Raw genomic sequence first — 17,798 nt, 5'->3', positions numbered from 1 at the left:
TTTAACTGGACTTATGAAGGAGAGGACAGGGCGGACATATGTATGGATGGATGGATCGTAAGGCAGACTCAAGGACAAGCGAAGAAAGAAATTACCACATAAATGCAATAGAACTCGAAATTATTTACAGGCAACAAACAGGCAGAACAGCAAACAGCAGAAATGTTTTCTTAAATCTAATCCAAATAAATTAATTTAATTAATTTATTTATGTGTTGAAAGCTGAAAGACTGAATATGTTAAAACGAACCAAAACAAAACAAAACAAAATAAGAAAAACAAAACAAAATGTAACGAACGAAAGGAAAAAACGAAAACGATAAAATGAAAATGAAATGTAAAACTTTTTTTCTCAAGCGATCGATCGATGTGTACGAACTTAAATAAATTTAATAGCCGAATTTCTAGCACCAATTTTACTAAAAAAAACCAAACTTAAAGATGACTAAAACATGGTATTTTTTCTCTATCATTTTCTATCGACAATTGCAAATCGCTTTAGATTTTTATTCTAATTTTGTTAATATTATTTTCATTTGAATTTCCATTACAAATGCAAAATGCAAATTGTTCCTCTTTTTGTGTATGTAAATGAGAAATGTGAAAATGCGGTGGAAAGAAAGAAAAGCATAAGAAAATATATTGCAAAAAGTGTAAAGAGAGCAGAAAAAACGAGAAGAGAGAAACGAGAAACGAAACAAAAGTGAAAAACAACCAAACAAAAGTCGCCTTAGCCAAGCACCACAAAGCAAAAACAAAAAATGATACGATACGAAACGAAAGAATCTTTGTAAAACATAAAAAAATACTATACTAAAATAAAAAAATATACCAAAAATGAACACATTCATTTGTTGTATTTTAAAATTATCGAAAATAACACAACACACGCAACAACAAAATAGTGCAAAAAGTTCAACAACAAACATCTAAACAACAAACAAAAAAATGTAATTTAATTTTTATAGCCAAAAGAAGAAGGAAATCTGTAGAGGATGGAAACTGGATGTGGTACCCATTGGTGGGTAAATGGATCGAATGGATCATTTAGTTCTTAAGAAGCTGAAAAAACAAAACTCTAAGATCTTCTGAAACGTGAGCAATTGGTTGACTTAGTGATACAAAAAATGAATGCATTAATAATATTCGTATGCGTATGTTTTTTAATCAACACCACAAAAATTCGAGCTTAAATTATTTTCAAAAGTAAAGAAAAAACAAAATGAAGAAAATTAACATTTGGCAATTGGTTCTACAAAAGATTGTTTTAACATAAAAAAGAATAAATGTTGTATAAAAAAACACGGAATTCGATGAAGAATGGATGCTGAAACAGTATGGAGGAAGGAGCATGATGATAATGATATGATGATAAGTTTACGATGTAATAATGTTTAAATGTGTGCAAAATGGTTGGCCTCATATGTAAAATTGATCTACTTATATAAGTTTAATTAATCTACCAATAACTAATAAGCAAAACAAACCTTTAAAACCATAACTATAATATAATAAATTCTAAAACACACAAATACAAAACAAAACCATAGCCGTAAATCCGAAACGGTTGATAAATTACAAATTAAAACAAAAACTAAAGAAAAAGTCGAGATAGTTTTGTTTTTATGTGTAGTGTTGTTGGCAGATTTTATTGCGTTACAGGTAAAAGCATACAAGATTTGTGCGTATATGCACATACATATGGACGTATGTAGATCTGGATCATTACTAATTTAAATATTTAAGACGGTGATGAAGGGCTAATGAAGCAGCAATGGGATGCAGCCAGTGCTAAGGCTGCAAGAATTTACAAGATCCGAAGAAATAATCAACAAAGTGCAATGCCCTTACTTCCAAAATTCACTTCATGAATACACTTATGTAATTCAGTGCTAGAACCGGGGACTTTGGTATTTTTTTTTAAGATTTCTTCTTTGGATTTTTTTCGACTCTTAGCTATGCAATCCTTTTCCTTTTCACAGCTGAGAGAGAAAGCACGTCCCAAGGAAACTCTATCTTCAACTCTATTATAAATATATTATTCCTTTATGTCTTTCCTTTATTTAATTTTTTTATTTTTGGCTGTCCGATATTTTTCTTAATTTACCTCCCCTTATCTTTTCCCATTTTTTTCCCTGATACCATTATTCAATTTATTACATATACAAATATTTTACTCATTTATTCAATACGCAAACAACACAACGTCACAGTTACATATTTACAAAAAATAAAAAATAATTATTGCACAGGAAATGTTAAGCTGTCAGCCTCTCGCTGGGCCAAAACTTTTAGGGCTCTCTCTCACGCTGTCTCTTTCCCCCTTAAAACTTTGCTTGCTTCTCGGCCTTCAGCCGCTGCTTTTCCTTGAGCAGAGCATAGCACTCGGGCACCTTGTTGTAGAAATCGCAGAGTTTCGACTCTGAGTTGAAGGCCAAATACTTGCCACAGTTGTACAAACGTGGATGTCCATTCACACAGACAAAATATTTCTTGCACGTCTGCGGATGACGATAGTAGCGCAGCTCTCCCTCGGGACCGACATCCACCTCAGGTGCAATGGCATCCACGGGCTCAGCGGCAGGGCAGTTGAAACCCAAAAAGGCTTCGGCATTGCAGCTACCCACTAGATCGGGCCAGTCGCACTGGTACGTCTCCTCGTTGAAGGCCAAACCCTCGGGGCACTTGGTAATGCTGGCCACACCATGGGCGCAGTTGCGGTACACACCGCACTTGGTCTCATCGCCATTCGGATAGAAACCGAACTGTCGGGGGCATTCGTCTGTGCCGTTGGCCGGCTGCAGGCGAGCTCGCTCCTTGCAGGTGGAATACGGCGCATAGGTGCACTCCCCAGTGGCTTTGGTTCGCTGATGGAAGAGCAGACCGTCGGGACAGAGTTTCGCTGTGGGCACATCATCCAGACATTCTGTGTAGGCATCACATTGATCACCAGAGGCAAAACGACCATTTGGGAAGGGGCACTCGGGTGAGCAGAGCACTGAAAGGAAAGAAAAATGATATTGAATTTTAGCAAGGGAATTAATTTGAATATTTTTTACAATTAAACGAGGATTTCTTCATTTTTCTTAACAAATTTTCGTACTTTATTTTTGTGCAAAAAAACAAAAGCTACAATTCAAATCTGTCAAACGATCTTTAACTATCGACTAGAAAACTCGAGCAAACGCGTATGCCACATGTTGCATGGCTTTACAATTTGTTGCATGGGATTAGTTCTCCTTTTAGTTCTTTTGGCTTCTGGCATGGGCACGTGCCGCCTTGATCTGGGCGCCCTTCTCCCTGATTTCGCTGCTGCAATTCGGGACATTTTCGATGTCATCGCACTGGTTGAGCTCCTGATTGAAGGCCTGATCCTCGCCACAGCCAATACGACGTGGACGTCCCTCAATGCAGATGAAATACAATTGACAGTTGTCCTGTGACGGATGGAAGGTATAGTCGGCCTCCTGTTCGCCGAGCAGCTCCGATTTGAAGGCTGGCGCCGGGCAGCTGAAGCCCAAGAAGGCCTCGGCATCGCATTCTTCAACCTGATCGGGCCAGTCGCATTTGTAGGTGGCCGGATTCCAGGCCAGACCCGCAGGACAATCGAAAACAAATCCCTTGCCCGATGCACAATTCATGAACTGTCCACAGTGGCTGGCATCACCCATGCGATAGTAACCAAACTGATGAGGACAATCCTCCGTGGGTTGAGCAGACTGCAGACGGGACTGTCCCTGAGAGCACTCCACATCAATGGGATAGCCGCAGGGATAGCCAGTGGATTTCTCATTGTAGAAGAGGCCATCGGGGCAGAGCTTCTCCTCGGCCACTCCATTCTTGCACTCGATATAGGCATCGCAGGAGCCAGAAACAGGAGCAGTTCCATTCGCCTCGCGACACGCACCACCAGCAGCGGCAGCTGCAAAACAAAAACAATTTGAGGTTCAATATGGTTGGTTGGTAGGGGGCGGGCGAGCTTACCTCTAATGATATTTGTATGATGGAGATGCTGCCTCTATTTTTTTTTCTTTTTTGAAACTATTTTTTATGATAGAAACAATTCGCGGGGCCCGGGCCAACGCCCATTGACATTGTCTTGTCGTCTTTTTTTTATTACAGCGAATCTTGAAATTATAATGAATTGTATGCGGCACTGCACACCCCGTTTGTTGAACCCGTGTGGGTTTTTTTTCAATTACTTTTACGAAAGAAATGTGTTTGAATAACACGCTTCGACTATTAGCTTTTGGGTTCAGTGTGGGGATGTGGATGGGCCTTTGTTGCATGAAATTATCTAAGGTTTGTCATAGTCAAGACGAGGTTTCGATTGAGCAGTTGAAATATTGATCTTGGGAGTGTATTTTATAAACATTTAAGTGCTTATACAGATGCGAGAAATGCTGTTTGACGAGCAACAGGTGAGAGTGGAATGAGGAAGAAAAACGTGAAGCATTTAAGCTGAAAAATTGCTTAAATTAAATTAATAATGCGTCACTTTATTCATAATTTAAATGAATTTTTGACACATTCCAGTGAAAATTAAAAAATAATTATTGGATTTTAAACTCCAAAATTCTGCATAGTACGTTTTATTCCTGAAGTTCTCCTAAATTCCGTATAAATTATAAAAATTTATACTGGATTTTAAACTAACGGAATTTAATTTGTTACTAATACTTTATAATTATAATCTACTAAATTCCATATAAATAAGGAAGTAATTACTGAATTTTTTACTTTGAATTTTCGTATAAATATGGAAATAATTACTGGCTTTCCGTATAAATAATGAAATAAATAGCGACATTTTATAGAAATTACAAAGTAATTAAATGTATTACTAAATATTTTAAACAAAAATTAACAGAAGGTAATGTTTGTTAGTGCTCGCGTGCAGAAAAAGCCAAGGTTTGTATATCAAACGATATATGTACATATGTATGTACATAAATATGTACATTCTATACATATGTTAACAGCCTGCAGATTTTCCCACACATAAAGTAAACCTCAGACGTTTTCCACCAACTGTAGATAAGTTTCCCTGCACCTTAAGCCGTTGTTCGCCATCTGCACTTCTCCTTTCAAACACCCCACACTGACCACCAATCCGTGCTTCCCCCTTCATTTAAGCCACAAATTGAGCAACGTGCTCGAATGTTGGACTAAATTCAATAAGATTTCTCTCTGTGACTCCCTCCGCTCCGAAAAAAAATCAAAAAGAAGCTGCCAGAAGACGTAGCAAAGAGACGCTTTAAAGGTCACATTAACCGGCTATGGGGCACGCATCGAGGAGATGTACCTCTCGGACTACACACGACAAATACGAACGAACGGCTAAAACCCGTTTTAGCTTTAGCCAAAGGTTATGCAATATTGATCGGCAGACACCGCGTGTGAATCAAATTTGTACGAATAAAAAATGTTCATCGATTGACCTTGAAATATCGAAGAGTTTTCAATGCAATGAAGATTCCCACAGAAAAAGAAAAATAAAAAGTTTGTCGCCTCAGTCTTTCGTTTCGTTCGCTTTGCTTTCCGCATTAATTACTTTGCATTTTTTTAGCCACGCTTTTTTGGATTTTTTTGAGAGTTTCTTTATGATTATTTAGTTTTTTAGACAACTCGTGCGATTTCCTGGCATTGTTGGGAAATCTTTATATCTTTTGGTTTCTGCTCCCTTTGGTGGCAACGCAATCTTGAAAGGGGCATGCCACTCGACTGGCATCTGCCGTCAGTTGCCTAATGACTCGCAGTGACGCGGCTGCCGCTGCTCAATCAACTGAATTATCGCTGCTGTTATGCAAAATACGAATAACTGTGGGAAGTGTGAGGTTTCACTGGCTACACACAGATATGTTCGTTGCGGGTGCGGGAATGCCACTGCTGTATTAAAATTGCGGTGGCGCCTTCAAGCAGTGTGTAATTATGGAGGGGGTGCTGATTAAAAGGTTTGACATGTGAATGAATTTTGAAGGAGAACTAGTTGGAAATTAAACGAGGCAGATTTTTAGTGGGAATTTTAGGGAAAAGTGTTTAAACGAAGAAACTAGAAGACTTTGAATAAATGTAACCCATTAAAATCACCATGTATTTTTTCTTTCGGAATTGTTCTAGGCACAACTTTAATTCAATTTGTTTAATATATTGGAATTATTGGAATTTGCTTTAAAAGTGTAACAATATAATTATTGAAGGAAAACCCACTGAAAATATCCTTTATCACCATAGCTCCACTAAACATACACAATTAATTCACGAAAATCTAGTCCTCAGATCCTTAAAATTTTGAATAATTACTTCACAGAATATCCTACCTAAAATTTAAGTAAAATCTAGCCCTTCCATTCAAATGTATTAAGCATTTTTGTTTTTCCTAATTTTTAATTAAACATTCGGAGAAATCATTCCAAATTATTATATAGCATAAAAACTTTAAGTTTCATTATTTTAAAGTCACTTTCATTAAAATGTGTTCCCATTCCCGAATTCTATAATTGATTTCTTGCTAAAAGTAACACTTTTTTAATTGAATTTGAAATGAAGATGATGCAATGTGTTAAGTAATTTCACAAAGAAATATTGTCGGTATTCAAAATTGTTTTTGTCACCTTTTGGCATTCAAATGTACATATATGTTGTCTACGCTTTGGAAATACCACTCGTACGTAAAATTTGTATAGTGTAAAACACAACCGATTTGCGTATATGCAAAAGAGTAATTCGCTTTGGTATACGATTTGATCCTTAAATTAATACTAACCCATGGAGCCAAACATGGCCAGGCACAACAAAGCACTGATAACTATTTTAGCCATATTAAACGAATGTGTGTGTGTAGGATATATCCTTGTCCCTGTGTGTGAGGGAGCACTCGGAATGTGTAAAAATGTATAGAGCGAACGCGCTTTGCGATGCTCTTTCAACGAGCTGACAATTTCGACTGTTTAGCGCTAGAAACGCAACGCAGATCTTAACTGGTAGCACAAAAAAAAGTCCAAACCCGAAGCGAAGCTTGAAGTCGTATGCCGGTAAAGCCTCAGTCCCCGTCGTCGCTTGATCTTCTTCTAGCAGCAGGCAGCAGCAGCAAAGATTGCGACAGCTTTCAGCCTCAGTCGCTGTCGCCGTTGCTGTCGCTGGCACAGCCTCAGGTTGCAATAAAAACCCAAACATGTTCATAAATAACAAGTAAACACAAAAGCAAAGCAAAGCCATCGAGATGGCATAAATTTCAGGCGAAAATAAAAGCTTGAGAGATGAGTCAGTGCCAGCTCCATCCTCCTTCCAGCAGGTTCTGCGCTAGCAACTGTCTGAAGTATTAATCAAATATCAGCCACGAATATTTATTCAATTTATGTTAATGTCTGCTCTTTCTGCGGATTTGCATATTTCGCACTTTTGTTTTCAATCGGCCAACAAATGAAACCTGAAAATCGAAAAACTTAAAGTCAAGGTCGGGCTGCGCCCAAGAGAAGAGGCCAGGCCAGGCCAGGCAGGCACCGTACCAACCACCACAAATTTGGGTTTGATAATGATCGCGGTTTTTAGGCTTTAGGCTGCGGGTTTGGGATTTGATTAAAGAATCCAAACAAGTTTTAGAGACAGATTTAAGCATTGAAGATGAATATTCAAGCGCTTTAGATGAAGTTTGTGGTTAGAGGAACTCGATTATTGATATGTAAACAGGTTGAAACAGATATAATGACGACAGCAAAAGTAGTGGAAAGAGATACAAATTCAAAGAGGTGTTTGAGGGCATTTATTAATTGTATGTATATTTTAATATTTAAAAATATTTAAAAAATTATTTAGCAGAGATCAAGCTACAAATTATTTAACCCCAATAAAACTGACAGGAAATAGTTTTGCTTCAATAAATGCTTTGGAAATGAATTGACGATGTCTCCAATGGGTGTCCAACTTCCATTTTATTGAATATTCTTTTGGATAAAACAACTCCATCGATGATCTCTCAGCAAACATCACACTTCCAGGCAAACCATAAATATCCATAAGTTACCGAGATGCTGGTTCCACCAAGCCAAATAAAAAAGTACAAAATCTCTGATATATATATTTTTTAAATTGATTTTTGTCTTTATTTTTTACACTCATTCTTTACATTATATACCCTACCATCTCTCATTTCTTTCATCAGTTTTATTTTGTTTGTTTTGTGTGTGTGTTTGTTAGCCTTTTTCTTTAAACATTTTCAGCTCTAGTTCATGCTCAGCAGATTTATTTTGTTTTTCACTTAACTCTTACAAAAAATATATACTATATTTATGTGTGTGTGTTCTATTCTCCATAAGCGATAACTTAGGGGGGCGAAAAACATGCCGAGTGCAAATCTATAAAGAATTAAACGTATAATAGTTGGCAGGCTAGATATCGCATTAAGAAGACTAATTAAATAGGAAAGAAATACGTACTTTAAATATGCGTACTTTGGACCCCTGACTAAAGGCGCCCCAAAAACTATAAATTAATTTTTTCTATTCACAAAATATAAATGTACCTACTCGAAGCTTAACCTAAATATTTTTGTGTAAAAAGTTTTTGTATTTATGTACAAAAATAATGTGGAAATTAGGAAAATGTCTGGTATTGTGATCATTATTTTTTCATGTCTTTATATAAATATTTAATATTCTTTTCATTTTGTCTAAGGCACTTTAATACTTTTTACTTCAATACAAATATATTTTTTTTTATTTTTAAATTGTATATTCTATATTTTAATTGGTTTTTGTATTATTTCTTCTGTCTACTTTATCAACAATGGGCATTTTTGGGTTTTTTTCTTTATGTTTTTAATGATATTTCTTTTGAGTCTTTGCTAAGTTTTGTTGAGCGCATAAAACAAAGCGATTAATTCAACTAAAAAACTTATGGGCTAATAATCCAATAGATACACCGCTGTATGTTGTTCCCAAGTCGCGCTCAAAAAACTAATTTATGTTACCCATTAACAGCTGCTTAAACTTTATTTTATTTCGTATTTCTCTGCAGTTTTTTTAAATTTTTGTATTATTATTTATTTCGATAAGGCCTATTCAACAAACAAAAACCTTCAGCATTCGTTCGATTTTTTAGTTTCGATTTAGTTTCGATTTTTTTGTCTTGATGTTTTTAACATTTATATGTGCACAAGTTTGACTTAATGTTCAACACTAATAAAAAACATATACAAAACTAATTTTAAGTTTGGATTTTTTTATTTAATGTTTTCTTCTCTGTTTTGACCATTTGTCGCTTACACATTTAACGTTTCTCCCTCCATCCCATCTCTGGCGACTCTCCCGTCTCTCTTTTTACTAGTACAAATATCACGGTTTTTTATTTTTTCCATTTACGCTTATTGAAATGTGTTTTTTTTTCTTTCAATTTTGCATTAACTGCAATGCGGTTGCATTTGCTTTCTTTGTTTTTCATCTTGTGTTTTTTTTTTGCTGGTAGCCCTCTAATTTTGTTTTCTTTTTAGCAACTCTCAAAAGTCTATGCGTAACACGTAGTTTTGTTTTTATTTTCAACATTTCTCTGCGAAGTTGTTGAGTAGCTACGTTTTGGTCTTTTGCAGTTAAGTCTACAATTGCCCATATGCATAAATAATATTGGCCTAAAACAGAAATGTAGTACCTACAAGTTATGGCCCAAGACAAAGCTTCAGAACAGTACAAACCATAACAAAATATTTAGATCTCATCTCTCTCGTTTCTGGCATACAAAAAGTTGAGTATTTCGAAAAGAGACATTAAAAAAGAACAAACAAAACTCAACTCAACTCTTGTGAATGTTTATGGGTTTGAATTCGGCTAAACTAAAATATAAACTTAGTTGTAAAGAGGCTAGAGTAAACGCTTAACTTAATAGTAATTGAATAATGACTGCCTATGAGTAGTAGTACTCGTATTAGAGATATTTATCCAACCAAATCCTCGAGTGTCTGTCTACGGTAATGAATAATATTTACAGGAAGCTTAGATGAAGGAAGTATGCAAGTAGGAACCATACTACCCCTTCTGGTTCCACCGATTTTACGGAGCAGAATTCAAAAAAAGAACACACATAAATCGAACTACGTTTAACGTACTTAAGCCGGGCTCTTGCTCTTACGATCACTCGATCACTGAAGGCTGATCCCATACCCTGGAAAAACAGATCTGATATACTAAAGCCTATCTACGCTAATGCTTCATCTCTCTGCCTCTATTAAGTCCTAGGGCTAAGTCTCTAGCTAATATTTTTTAGAGACGCGCACTTGTAGGGCGCATCTAATGCCATAGTTTGGATAGATAAAATCTATCTTTACATTTCTGCATCTATGGCATTGCAAATAGTAATAGTGTTGCTGGTTGTTGCTGTAGTCTTTTCGCCTTTGCCTTGGCTCTCAGTCCGCTTAAATCCGGCTTTAGAATTAGTTACTATATGCCACAACCCTTGCGCATGCCATACATGATCTTAAGTTCGGGATAAATGATCTTTCGTATCAGTTGATTCGTCTTGCCCGACAACATGGCACGTCGATTATCCTTTTTCAGCACTTTAATGCCCGGTTTATGCACCAAAAATGCATTATCCAATATATGGAATTCATAATCCAAAACGCACAGCGCATAGCCCTGAAAGAACGCATTTTATAGATTGAGGTTTGGAGATATACTCATGGGTACCATACCTGTGGCATTTTGTCACTTTTGCCCTCCCAACTGAGCCGCTCATCGTAGTGGGGATCTGCATGGGTGCCTATATAAATGGGCTCCCAATGGATATAGTAGCCAGTGCGTTTGCCTATGGATGGAGAATTTTCTGTGAGTAATTTATCGGCTTTAGGAGCGTGTCTTCTTGTCCTACCTATGTGAAACACACTCAATTCATCCGTTTCATTGGCCGCCATCCATTCCTTGGACTTGGGCACACCATGGCAGCTGGCACAGACGCGTTTATGGAAGGGTATCGCCTTGCCTGTGCGCAAGAACTCCTGCAGCTCGGTTTTGTCATGAGGCACAGGGGAACTCTCCTCCACCTCGAAGATGGCAAGGGGAAATACTCTAAAAATAAATGAATATGAGTCTTTCAAGATATTTCAAGATTGTGTTAAACCCCACCTTGGCGCCTTCCTCCTTAAATACTGCTCATTCCGAGCAATCATTTCAAGGAACTTCTTGACCAAACCCGGATTCGGATACAGCTCTATGTCCGAGGCCAGAATAAAGTGCGTCAGTGCAGAATCGCGTGCTATATTCCGACCCACGTTCACTGGATACAACAGTTTCTTCTGTGCCTTATACAGATGGCCCGACGTGATGTTAAAGTACGGTGGCGGCAACGTGCAGTTGTAGCCCGTCTTGAAAACATCCTGGGGCTTGGGCACCGCACGGGGTATGTGCTTTGTGCCAAAGTATATGTGAAAAGTGGTGTAGGCACGCACCAGATGACTGCCCGGCAGACACTCCCTCAGATATCGAATGGAGTCCACGGTGGGCTGGAAATCTGTGCCCGGCGCATGCATGGCTATGCTCACGGGTGCACTCCAACGCTCCAGCAGCGGAATGAGATTGTCGAGGAACGTGTAATCCGCATGGGTGGTGTACGTGATGGATTCGTGGCACTTGACCTCGCCGTGCTCCGCTCGCACGTAGTTCTGCAGCACCCAAAAGTCACCGCGTTGCAGCGTCTGCTGATGATAGTCACGATCGTAGCAATTGATCAGCGATCTCACGCGCTCCTCCAGCTCCTTCTCGTCTCCGGTGACGATGTAGCTGTCGGATTGTGTGTTGTTAAGTTCGGGATTTGGCACCGCATTGCCGCCTGCACCGATATTCCCAATCAGCTGGTTGGGATCGGTCAGGCTGGGTGCTCCACCGCTGTCGTTCGCTGGAACAGGAAGCGCCGCCTCAGCTGCTTGTGCCGCCGCAGCTGCTGCCGCTGCTGCTGCTGCCGCCACCTCTGCTGCGCCTGTGGCATCCGCATGCGCCAGCAGTCGCTCCTCTGCCTCAAATATCGCTGCGGACTGAAGGAGGATATACATATTTGGTTAGTTCTGAGATATTATTGGATTTCGGTTTAAGCGACTTACATTCTGATTCTTGGGCGTTGGCTGCTGCTGTGGCACTTGTGACGCTGCTGCCATTTGTAGCGCCGACACCATGGGCTGTTGCTGCTCCTGCAGCATAAAGCTTCCGCCATTGGCGAAATTATTGCCGCCGCCAATCATCAGCTGACTACCAATATACAGAATGACGGCAACATTTATCAGAATGCTGCAGCGCAACAGCCAATTTCGGCGCGTGAACATTTTCTGGCCCAACGGCTCAAAGCGCATGTTGTAGCTGCAAAGAAGAAAATGAGGGAAAATTGGTTGATTAATTGAAGCGATTTAAGAGATTAATATAGGCGGTAAAGCAGGGTATATGGCGGTGAAGACTGCCATCAAATGTTTTTGTTAAAACTGAGGCACTTAGTGGACGAAAAACATCTTTTAAGCTTTTTCAGCACATATTTCTAAGAAATAACTGGCTGAAGGCCACACAAAACTCACAATTATGGTAAAATAATCGCCATAAAATCATATTAAAGACTATCTTTAATCTTGCCTACAATTAAAATTTATTATGGTCTAATAACTGCTCATTACTTCTCATAACAGACCCCGTTTTGTTCGAATTATAAGAAAAAGCTGGATAACTGCGTAAGATAATTCAGTTATACTACAATTTGTATATGTATATTTATATTTCCTATAAAACAAAAGCAGTAATTAATTGCATACAAATTACTTGAATTCTTCCATTCACACAACAGGAAGAGAAATTACAATTTATTTCAACAAATTCTTACCGCAAACAAAATGAGTATTAAGGTCAAAACCTGTATACCCGGTCCTCAGTCAGTGTATTTGTATACTCATATTTATGTACCCTTAGTGTAATTTTGATTTCTTCAAATGTTACATTTATAATGTTGTCTACATCTGTCATCTACAGATCATCCCCCAGAGCCGCTCACTGCATGAGGCAGAGTGTGCGAGCGAGAAAGAATGACAACAATAAACCAGGCTTCTGGAAGGGGTGGGGGATATTACACAAAAACAATATACCCTATTTACACTTCGAGTACCGGGTATACAAATTATGGACAGAAATTCTGTTCACAAAAGATAACTTTCCCTCAACATAACACTGTTAGCTGCCGATAACATAACTGCTAGCAGTGTCGCCATCTGTGCTAGTTTGTGCCAAACTTCACGTGCTTTGTTTTCCACTAGGTGGCGCTTTGTGTGCGAAAATACTAGTTTACAGTTTTAGAGTGACTGCTACAGTTTTTGAATCATATTTTTGGAAAGAAACTACAAAAAATGTATGATTTTCAAAGATTCACTAATTTTTGGGGTATGTGTATCATGTGGTGCTCACATCGCAACACCCGTTGCTTTGGCGAAACTATTAGCGTGCCAGAACATTCGATTCCAAATATATGTCAATCGCATTGCAATAGTAGTGCCACTCTCACTTTTCTTCCACCCATTAGGCCCCATGCTCTTCGACTACCTGCGTTGGGTAGAAAGAATCAAAGTCAATCAAAATCCCAGCACAGCATCATGTTCGTGTAGCCTCGAAAAAAATTATTAAAACACGTAGAAGTCGCGCATGATAAATATTTATATTGTGAAAAGTGAATATGTAAGTATGTACATATGTATAACGCGGAAAATACGGAAAATGGAAGCACATATTGCAATAGGAAAGTTGGCGCGCTACCTGCATTGGGCAGAGCGAATCATGGATAAAACACAGTGATGATCTCATCGAAGTGCTTTTGATAAGTTGCTAATGTACAAAGTAAAAACCTCTCGAATAATTATCAATATTGTTTTTGTGAAAATCCCGACAAACTTGTGTGAGAAAAAAAGCTCAAATTATATGTTTTAGCATTTCAGCATTAGATTCAAGGTATTTATTATACAAGACGACTCATTATTATTTTGCACATTTTACACCACATACATATGTCCTTATGTATGTACATACATATGTATGTATTTCATTATTACATTACATTACAATAAATTAATATGCTTGCATATCCATTTTTTTCGCGTCTTAGGCAAGAGAATAGGAGCCCTATATTTTTATCTGATGTTATTATTTTGACATTTTGTATAAATGTACATATGTATGTATGTAAATGCATTTGTTCGTTTTCTCCTAAACCTCAACTTTTAGGGATACTATTTTATGAATTGATTTCTTCTTTCAAACAACAATCGATCGATTTATCTAACTACCATCTGTCGCTCTACCTACTTATCTATTTTCAAACTGATTTAAAAGTAGATACGAGTGTAGTGGAATATTTTTTATAAATCAAATTAATTTCAAAGCAACAAAATATACGGCAATTAAGCAAAACGTAAACATTTATAATCATCGCATTTTAGAGCACAAATCAATTCTTATCAATTGCTCTAAGTCGATTCCTGTGTCGATATGGATAGTTTCGAAACTAACTGGCTGTCCGCACTTTTTTAGCCTTTATCATAAAAAGTTTTATCCACAGTCAAAAAATCGTAAACACAGGAATTTATTCATTAACACTCGGGTTTGAATAAGTGTGAATCACTTTACGCGCGATGTTCAAAATTTATGTGAGGCATAATTAAATGAGGTTCCACTCCGAGAGAAAATAACAAAGCCTGTACGCCTGGTTAACCAACGATTAAATTTGAGGAGTACCTCTCTTGTCTCTTGTGGGATTCCATGTTCCGACTACGACGGACCGCAAGGTTGAGCACTTCACACGAAACTGTTGGACCTTTTGGCTTTGCAAGTGGATATATCTTTTTTTTCACCGCTCACCAGCTTGGACAGCAGCACGTCTTTTCTACTTACGTAGCTTATTTACGTTTCTTATCAGAATAACTTGCGCTGGCACTGGCACTGGTTATGTTATCATGGCTAGCGTCATTAGCCATAGCAAAATGTCGCACAGGAAGCGCTTGCGTAGGTTACGGTTTTGACGGGAACTCCACTCTGTGCTCTAGACTTACATATAAATAGACGCAGATGTGTGCTGTTTAAATGTCTCTTATTTCTGCGCATTTTCCGGATGAGTTAATGGCGTTTAAAGTAGATTTTAAGTGCAGTTGGCGCGAAAACCCCAAAGCCACAATTCGTTCTGACACAGCAACAACAAACAAGGTGGTCGCGCGAAACGAGTTTTGCATTTAATTTTGCGTGTTGCTCCCGGTAAAAAAAAAACAGAAAAAAACTGAATGGAATGGAATGCCCCTGCAAAACGAGAGTGCAACGACATTTGATCACTGTCATCAGCCATTAGTCACAAAAAAAACGTAAAATTTCGCTGAAAATTCAATTAACATGTCAGAGATTTTTTTTGTTTACAAACAAAACGGTTACAGTAGAGCGAACAGGATATACTTTCAAATGCAGCTGAAATGTGCAACTTTTTGGATTGATAGTCATTTGAAACAATAAGCAGAAGTATAGAATTTTATTGTTGATTTAAATATCCCGTTCTACAGTCCGAAGAAAAGCAGCTCAACATTTATTTATCATTTTACCTGCACTATCAGTAGTTGCACGAAAACAATTTAAGTGTTGTTTTGACTTGAGTCAGAGAGGATATTTACGAGTATGTCTCTATTTTCCAATTAGACCTTTCTTGGCGGGTGTAAGTGTAAGTTATCAGTGCCTTTTCTTAAAGTATGGGCACTTAAGGGATATACATATCTATCAAGAAACATAGTCGAGGGGGTAGCCATTAAGATTATAAAATATTATCCATTAAGAAATGTATCAACCAAAGAACAATACTCTGTTTTTTAAAAGCTGAATTTATTGCATAAACTCTGGGGAAAAAAAACAATATTCTCTGCACAACTAAAGTATAATTGTGCAAACCATTTTAATATATCTAACTAAGCCCCGATTACGAGTATCACATGACTACGTGAGGCGAGGCTTTACTCATCCGAAACTGCAGTTGTGTTTGTTTGCTTGCAAAAAAGTACTAAAACGTTTTTTTTAAGCTGCTTTTTGATAGCCGGCCAACAGCAGCAAGCAGAAGCAGCAGCAGCATAAAAAAATACTCATTTGAGGCACGTATTCACGTATTTATTTATAGAAATCGCCTTTAAAGTGCTTGATTCCCCTTCCCAATCAATTCCCCATATAATGCTCTCATTATGGCAGAAAGTTTTCACACCACTTCCTGTAAAAAACTTTCTTTCATTTTCAGATAGTCACGCAGCGCTTGTCAAACTTTTTTGGCTGCTGTGAGAGGCCTTAAAACTGTAAGAAGAAAAAATCTTGCAAATATTCAGCGGGAACACAAAATTAATTTGCAAAACACGCAGCGAGTGTTAAATAAACAAAAAGGTTTCAAAACAAAAAAATTACAATTACAATTAAGAACAGGCCACGCCCTAAGAGCACTTTGTTGCCCCCAAAAACGATCCACGTTAATGGATGTCTCTCGGAGCTAAAGATTTCTATGAAACACAAATTTATTGGGCGCCTGGTGCGGCTTCTGGACATCAGATCAAATTCATTCATTCATTAGTAGGTACGGACGGACGGACATTGCGCGCCCCTGGGGGTCCACACGAGCTAGCTCTGGAAATCTATCTGATGGATTGTCTGAGCGATGGTTTCTTCTGGAGTGGAGTTCATTGCACCATCGACAAGTGTGCTGTGGTAGTGTGGCGTGATGCGAGGGCCGCCTGGAGAGTTACCCAAAAGTGCCACCGGTTTTCTCTTTCTGTGCGTGTGTGTGTGGCTGTGTGTTTTTCTGGGGCTTTGTCGTACCTCTCGTATGATGATGAATTTGCATAGCCCGCGGCGCGGCTAGCATTCAAACATCACATATGAACAACTCCCCAAAGTAATCCCGACCACATCTTTACGCATACAGGAAACCTACAACTACAAGAAACAACTACAATTTTTGCGGGCAACAAGAAAACAGCCAAACAGCATCACAATCTGCGGTCTGACCGTCGGACAATTTGATAAAAAAAAGCTTGAGCTCTCTGGCAGCAGAACAGAACAGAACAGAACCAAACCTAACAGAACAGAACACTCGGCAACAAGTCTTTTTTCAGACTCGGAATCGGTCTTGGGCTTCACTTCTCTTTTTTTATGATCACATTTGGCATCATAATCGTGTCTACGGCCCAGACTTCAATAGCTGACAGTTTTGCTATGGTTATTCAATACACTTAAAGAAGGTATAATGAAATTTGGAAGACTTAAATTCAGTAGAGACTTGGGTACCCTTAGATAACAGCCAAGCAGAAAGTATTCCAAGTAGGGAGCTGACTTCTCGAGATTATATGGGTTTCATCTACTTGTTTGTACTTGTTTCTTTTTATCTTCTAATTACTTAGGAAAACCTTAAAATCGGTTTCCATTTACATATATAGAAGTCATAGAAATATTAAATTAAAAGAAAATCTACAATCTCTTTTTCCTGCTTTATGATACTCTTCCAAAACACACAAATCCAAAGATTTGATATTTTAGAATCGCCGAAAAAACTAAATAAATCTTCATGGGTATCTTAAGCTTCGTTCCCCCAAAAATCTCTACTTTCGTTCTGGTTTATGATTTTTTCTTGTTTTCTGCTATTCACTCTGTCTTGTGTGACTTGTAGTTGCTTTTGTTTGTTCGGTTGGCTGCTGCCTATGGAGATTATGCAAAGTACTCGCTTCAAATCAGTCTAACGTACCGATTTGGAGCAAAACGTGAGAATTTTTATGAGTTTTCAATTTG

General features: G+C 38.1%; 2 protein-coding genes and 1 long non-coding RNA gene across 7 annotated transcripts in view; 1 reads left to right on the top strand and 2 right to left on the bottom strand.

Annotated features, from left to right (window-relative positions):
• The first annotated feature begins 870 nt into the window (after positions 1 to 870).
• On the top strand, positions 871 to 16,520 carry LOC117902153. The gene is made up of 3 exons (XR_004649366.1): positions 871 to 1,206; positions 6,988 to 6,998; positions 16,507 to 16,520. It is a non-coding gene; the product is annotated as an uncharacterized LOC117902153 (long non-coding RNA).
• LOC117902150 (protein obstructor-E) lies at positions 2,152 to 6,970 on the bottom strand. 3 transcript variants are annotated; one of them, XM_034813289.1, is made up of 2 exons: positions 6,767 to 6,970; positions 2,152 to 2,998 (listed from the first exon to the last, which is right to left on the bottom strand). In XM_034813289.1, exons 1-2 carry the CDS (start codon positions 6,819 to 6,821, stop codon positions 2,325 to 2,327), a joined length of 729 nt encoding a protein of 242 aa, XP_034669180.1. In that variant the 5' UTR covers positions 6,822 to 6,970; the 3' UTR covers positions 2,152 to 2,324. The 3 variants fall into 3 exon arrangements, with proteins under 3 accessions (XP_034669180.1, XP_034669178.1, XP_034669179.1); XM_034813287.1 differs by lacking the exon at positions 2,152 to 2,998 and adding an exon at positions 3,076 to 3,928 and having other exon boundaries at positions 6,767 to 6,965; XM_034813288.1 differs by lacking the exon at positions 2,152 to 2,998 and adding an exon at positions 3,077 to 3,922 and having other exon boundaries at positions 6,767 to 6,964.
• Positions 9,098 to 17,798, bottom strand: part of LOC117902144 (beta-1,4-glucuronyltransferase 1) — a 64,813-nt gene continuing 56,112 nt past the window's right edge. For 2 of the 3 annotated variants that reach the window (XM_034813282.1, XM_034813281.1), the window contains 5 exons: positions 12,083 to 12,335; positions 11,112 to 12,016; positions 10,858 to 11,054; positions 10,682 to 10,794; positions 9,098 to 10,625 (listed from right to left, as the gene is read on the bottom strand). In XM_034813282.1, coding sequence (XP_034669173.1) covers positions 10,428 to 10,625; positions 10,682 to 10,794; positions 10,858 to 11,054; positions 11,112 to 12,016; positions 12,083 to 12,328 — 1,659 coding nt within the window. In that variant the 5' untranslated portion in view covers positions 12,329 to 12,335 and the 3' untranslated portion in view covers positions 9,098 to 10,427. Of the gene's footprint in view, positions 10,626 to 10,681; positions 10,795 to 10,857; positions 11,055 to 11,111; positions 12,017 to 12,082; positions 12,336 to 14,738; positions 14,759 to 17,798 lie in introns of those variants that run through there. The other variant, XM_034813280.1, reaches the window with a different exon arrangement.

Source organism: Drosophila subobscura, chromosome U, assembly GCF_008121235.1.
Source record: "Drosophila subobscura isolate 14011-0131.10 chromosome U, UCBerk_Dsub_1.0, whole genome shotgun sequence".
NCBI classification, from domain to species: Eukaryota; Metazoa; Arthropoda; class Insecta; order Diptera; family Drosophilidae; genus Drosophila; species Drosophila subobscura.
Note: the sequence above shows the minus strand (reverse complement) of the source record. Positions and strands in the feature narration are given on the sequence as shown.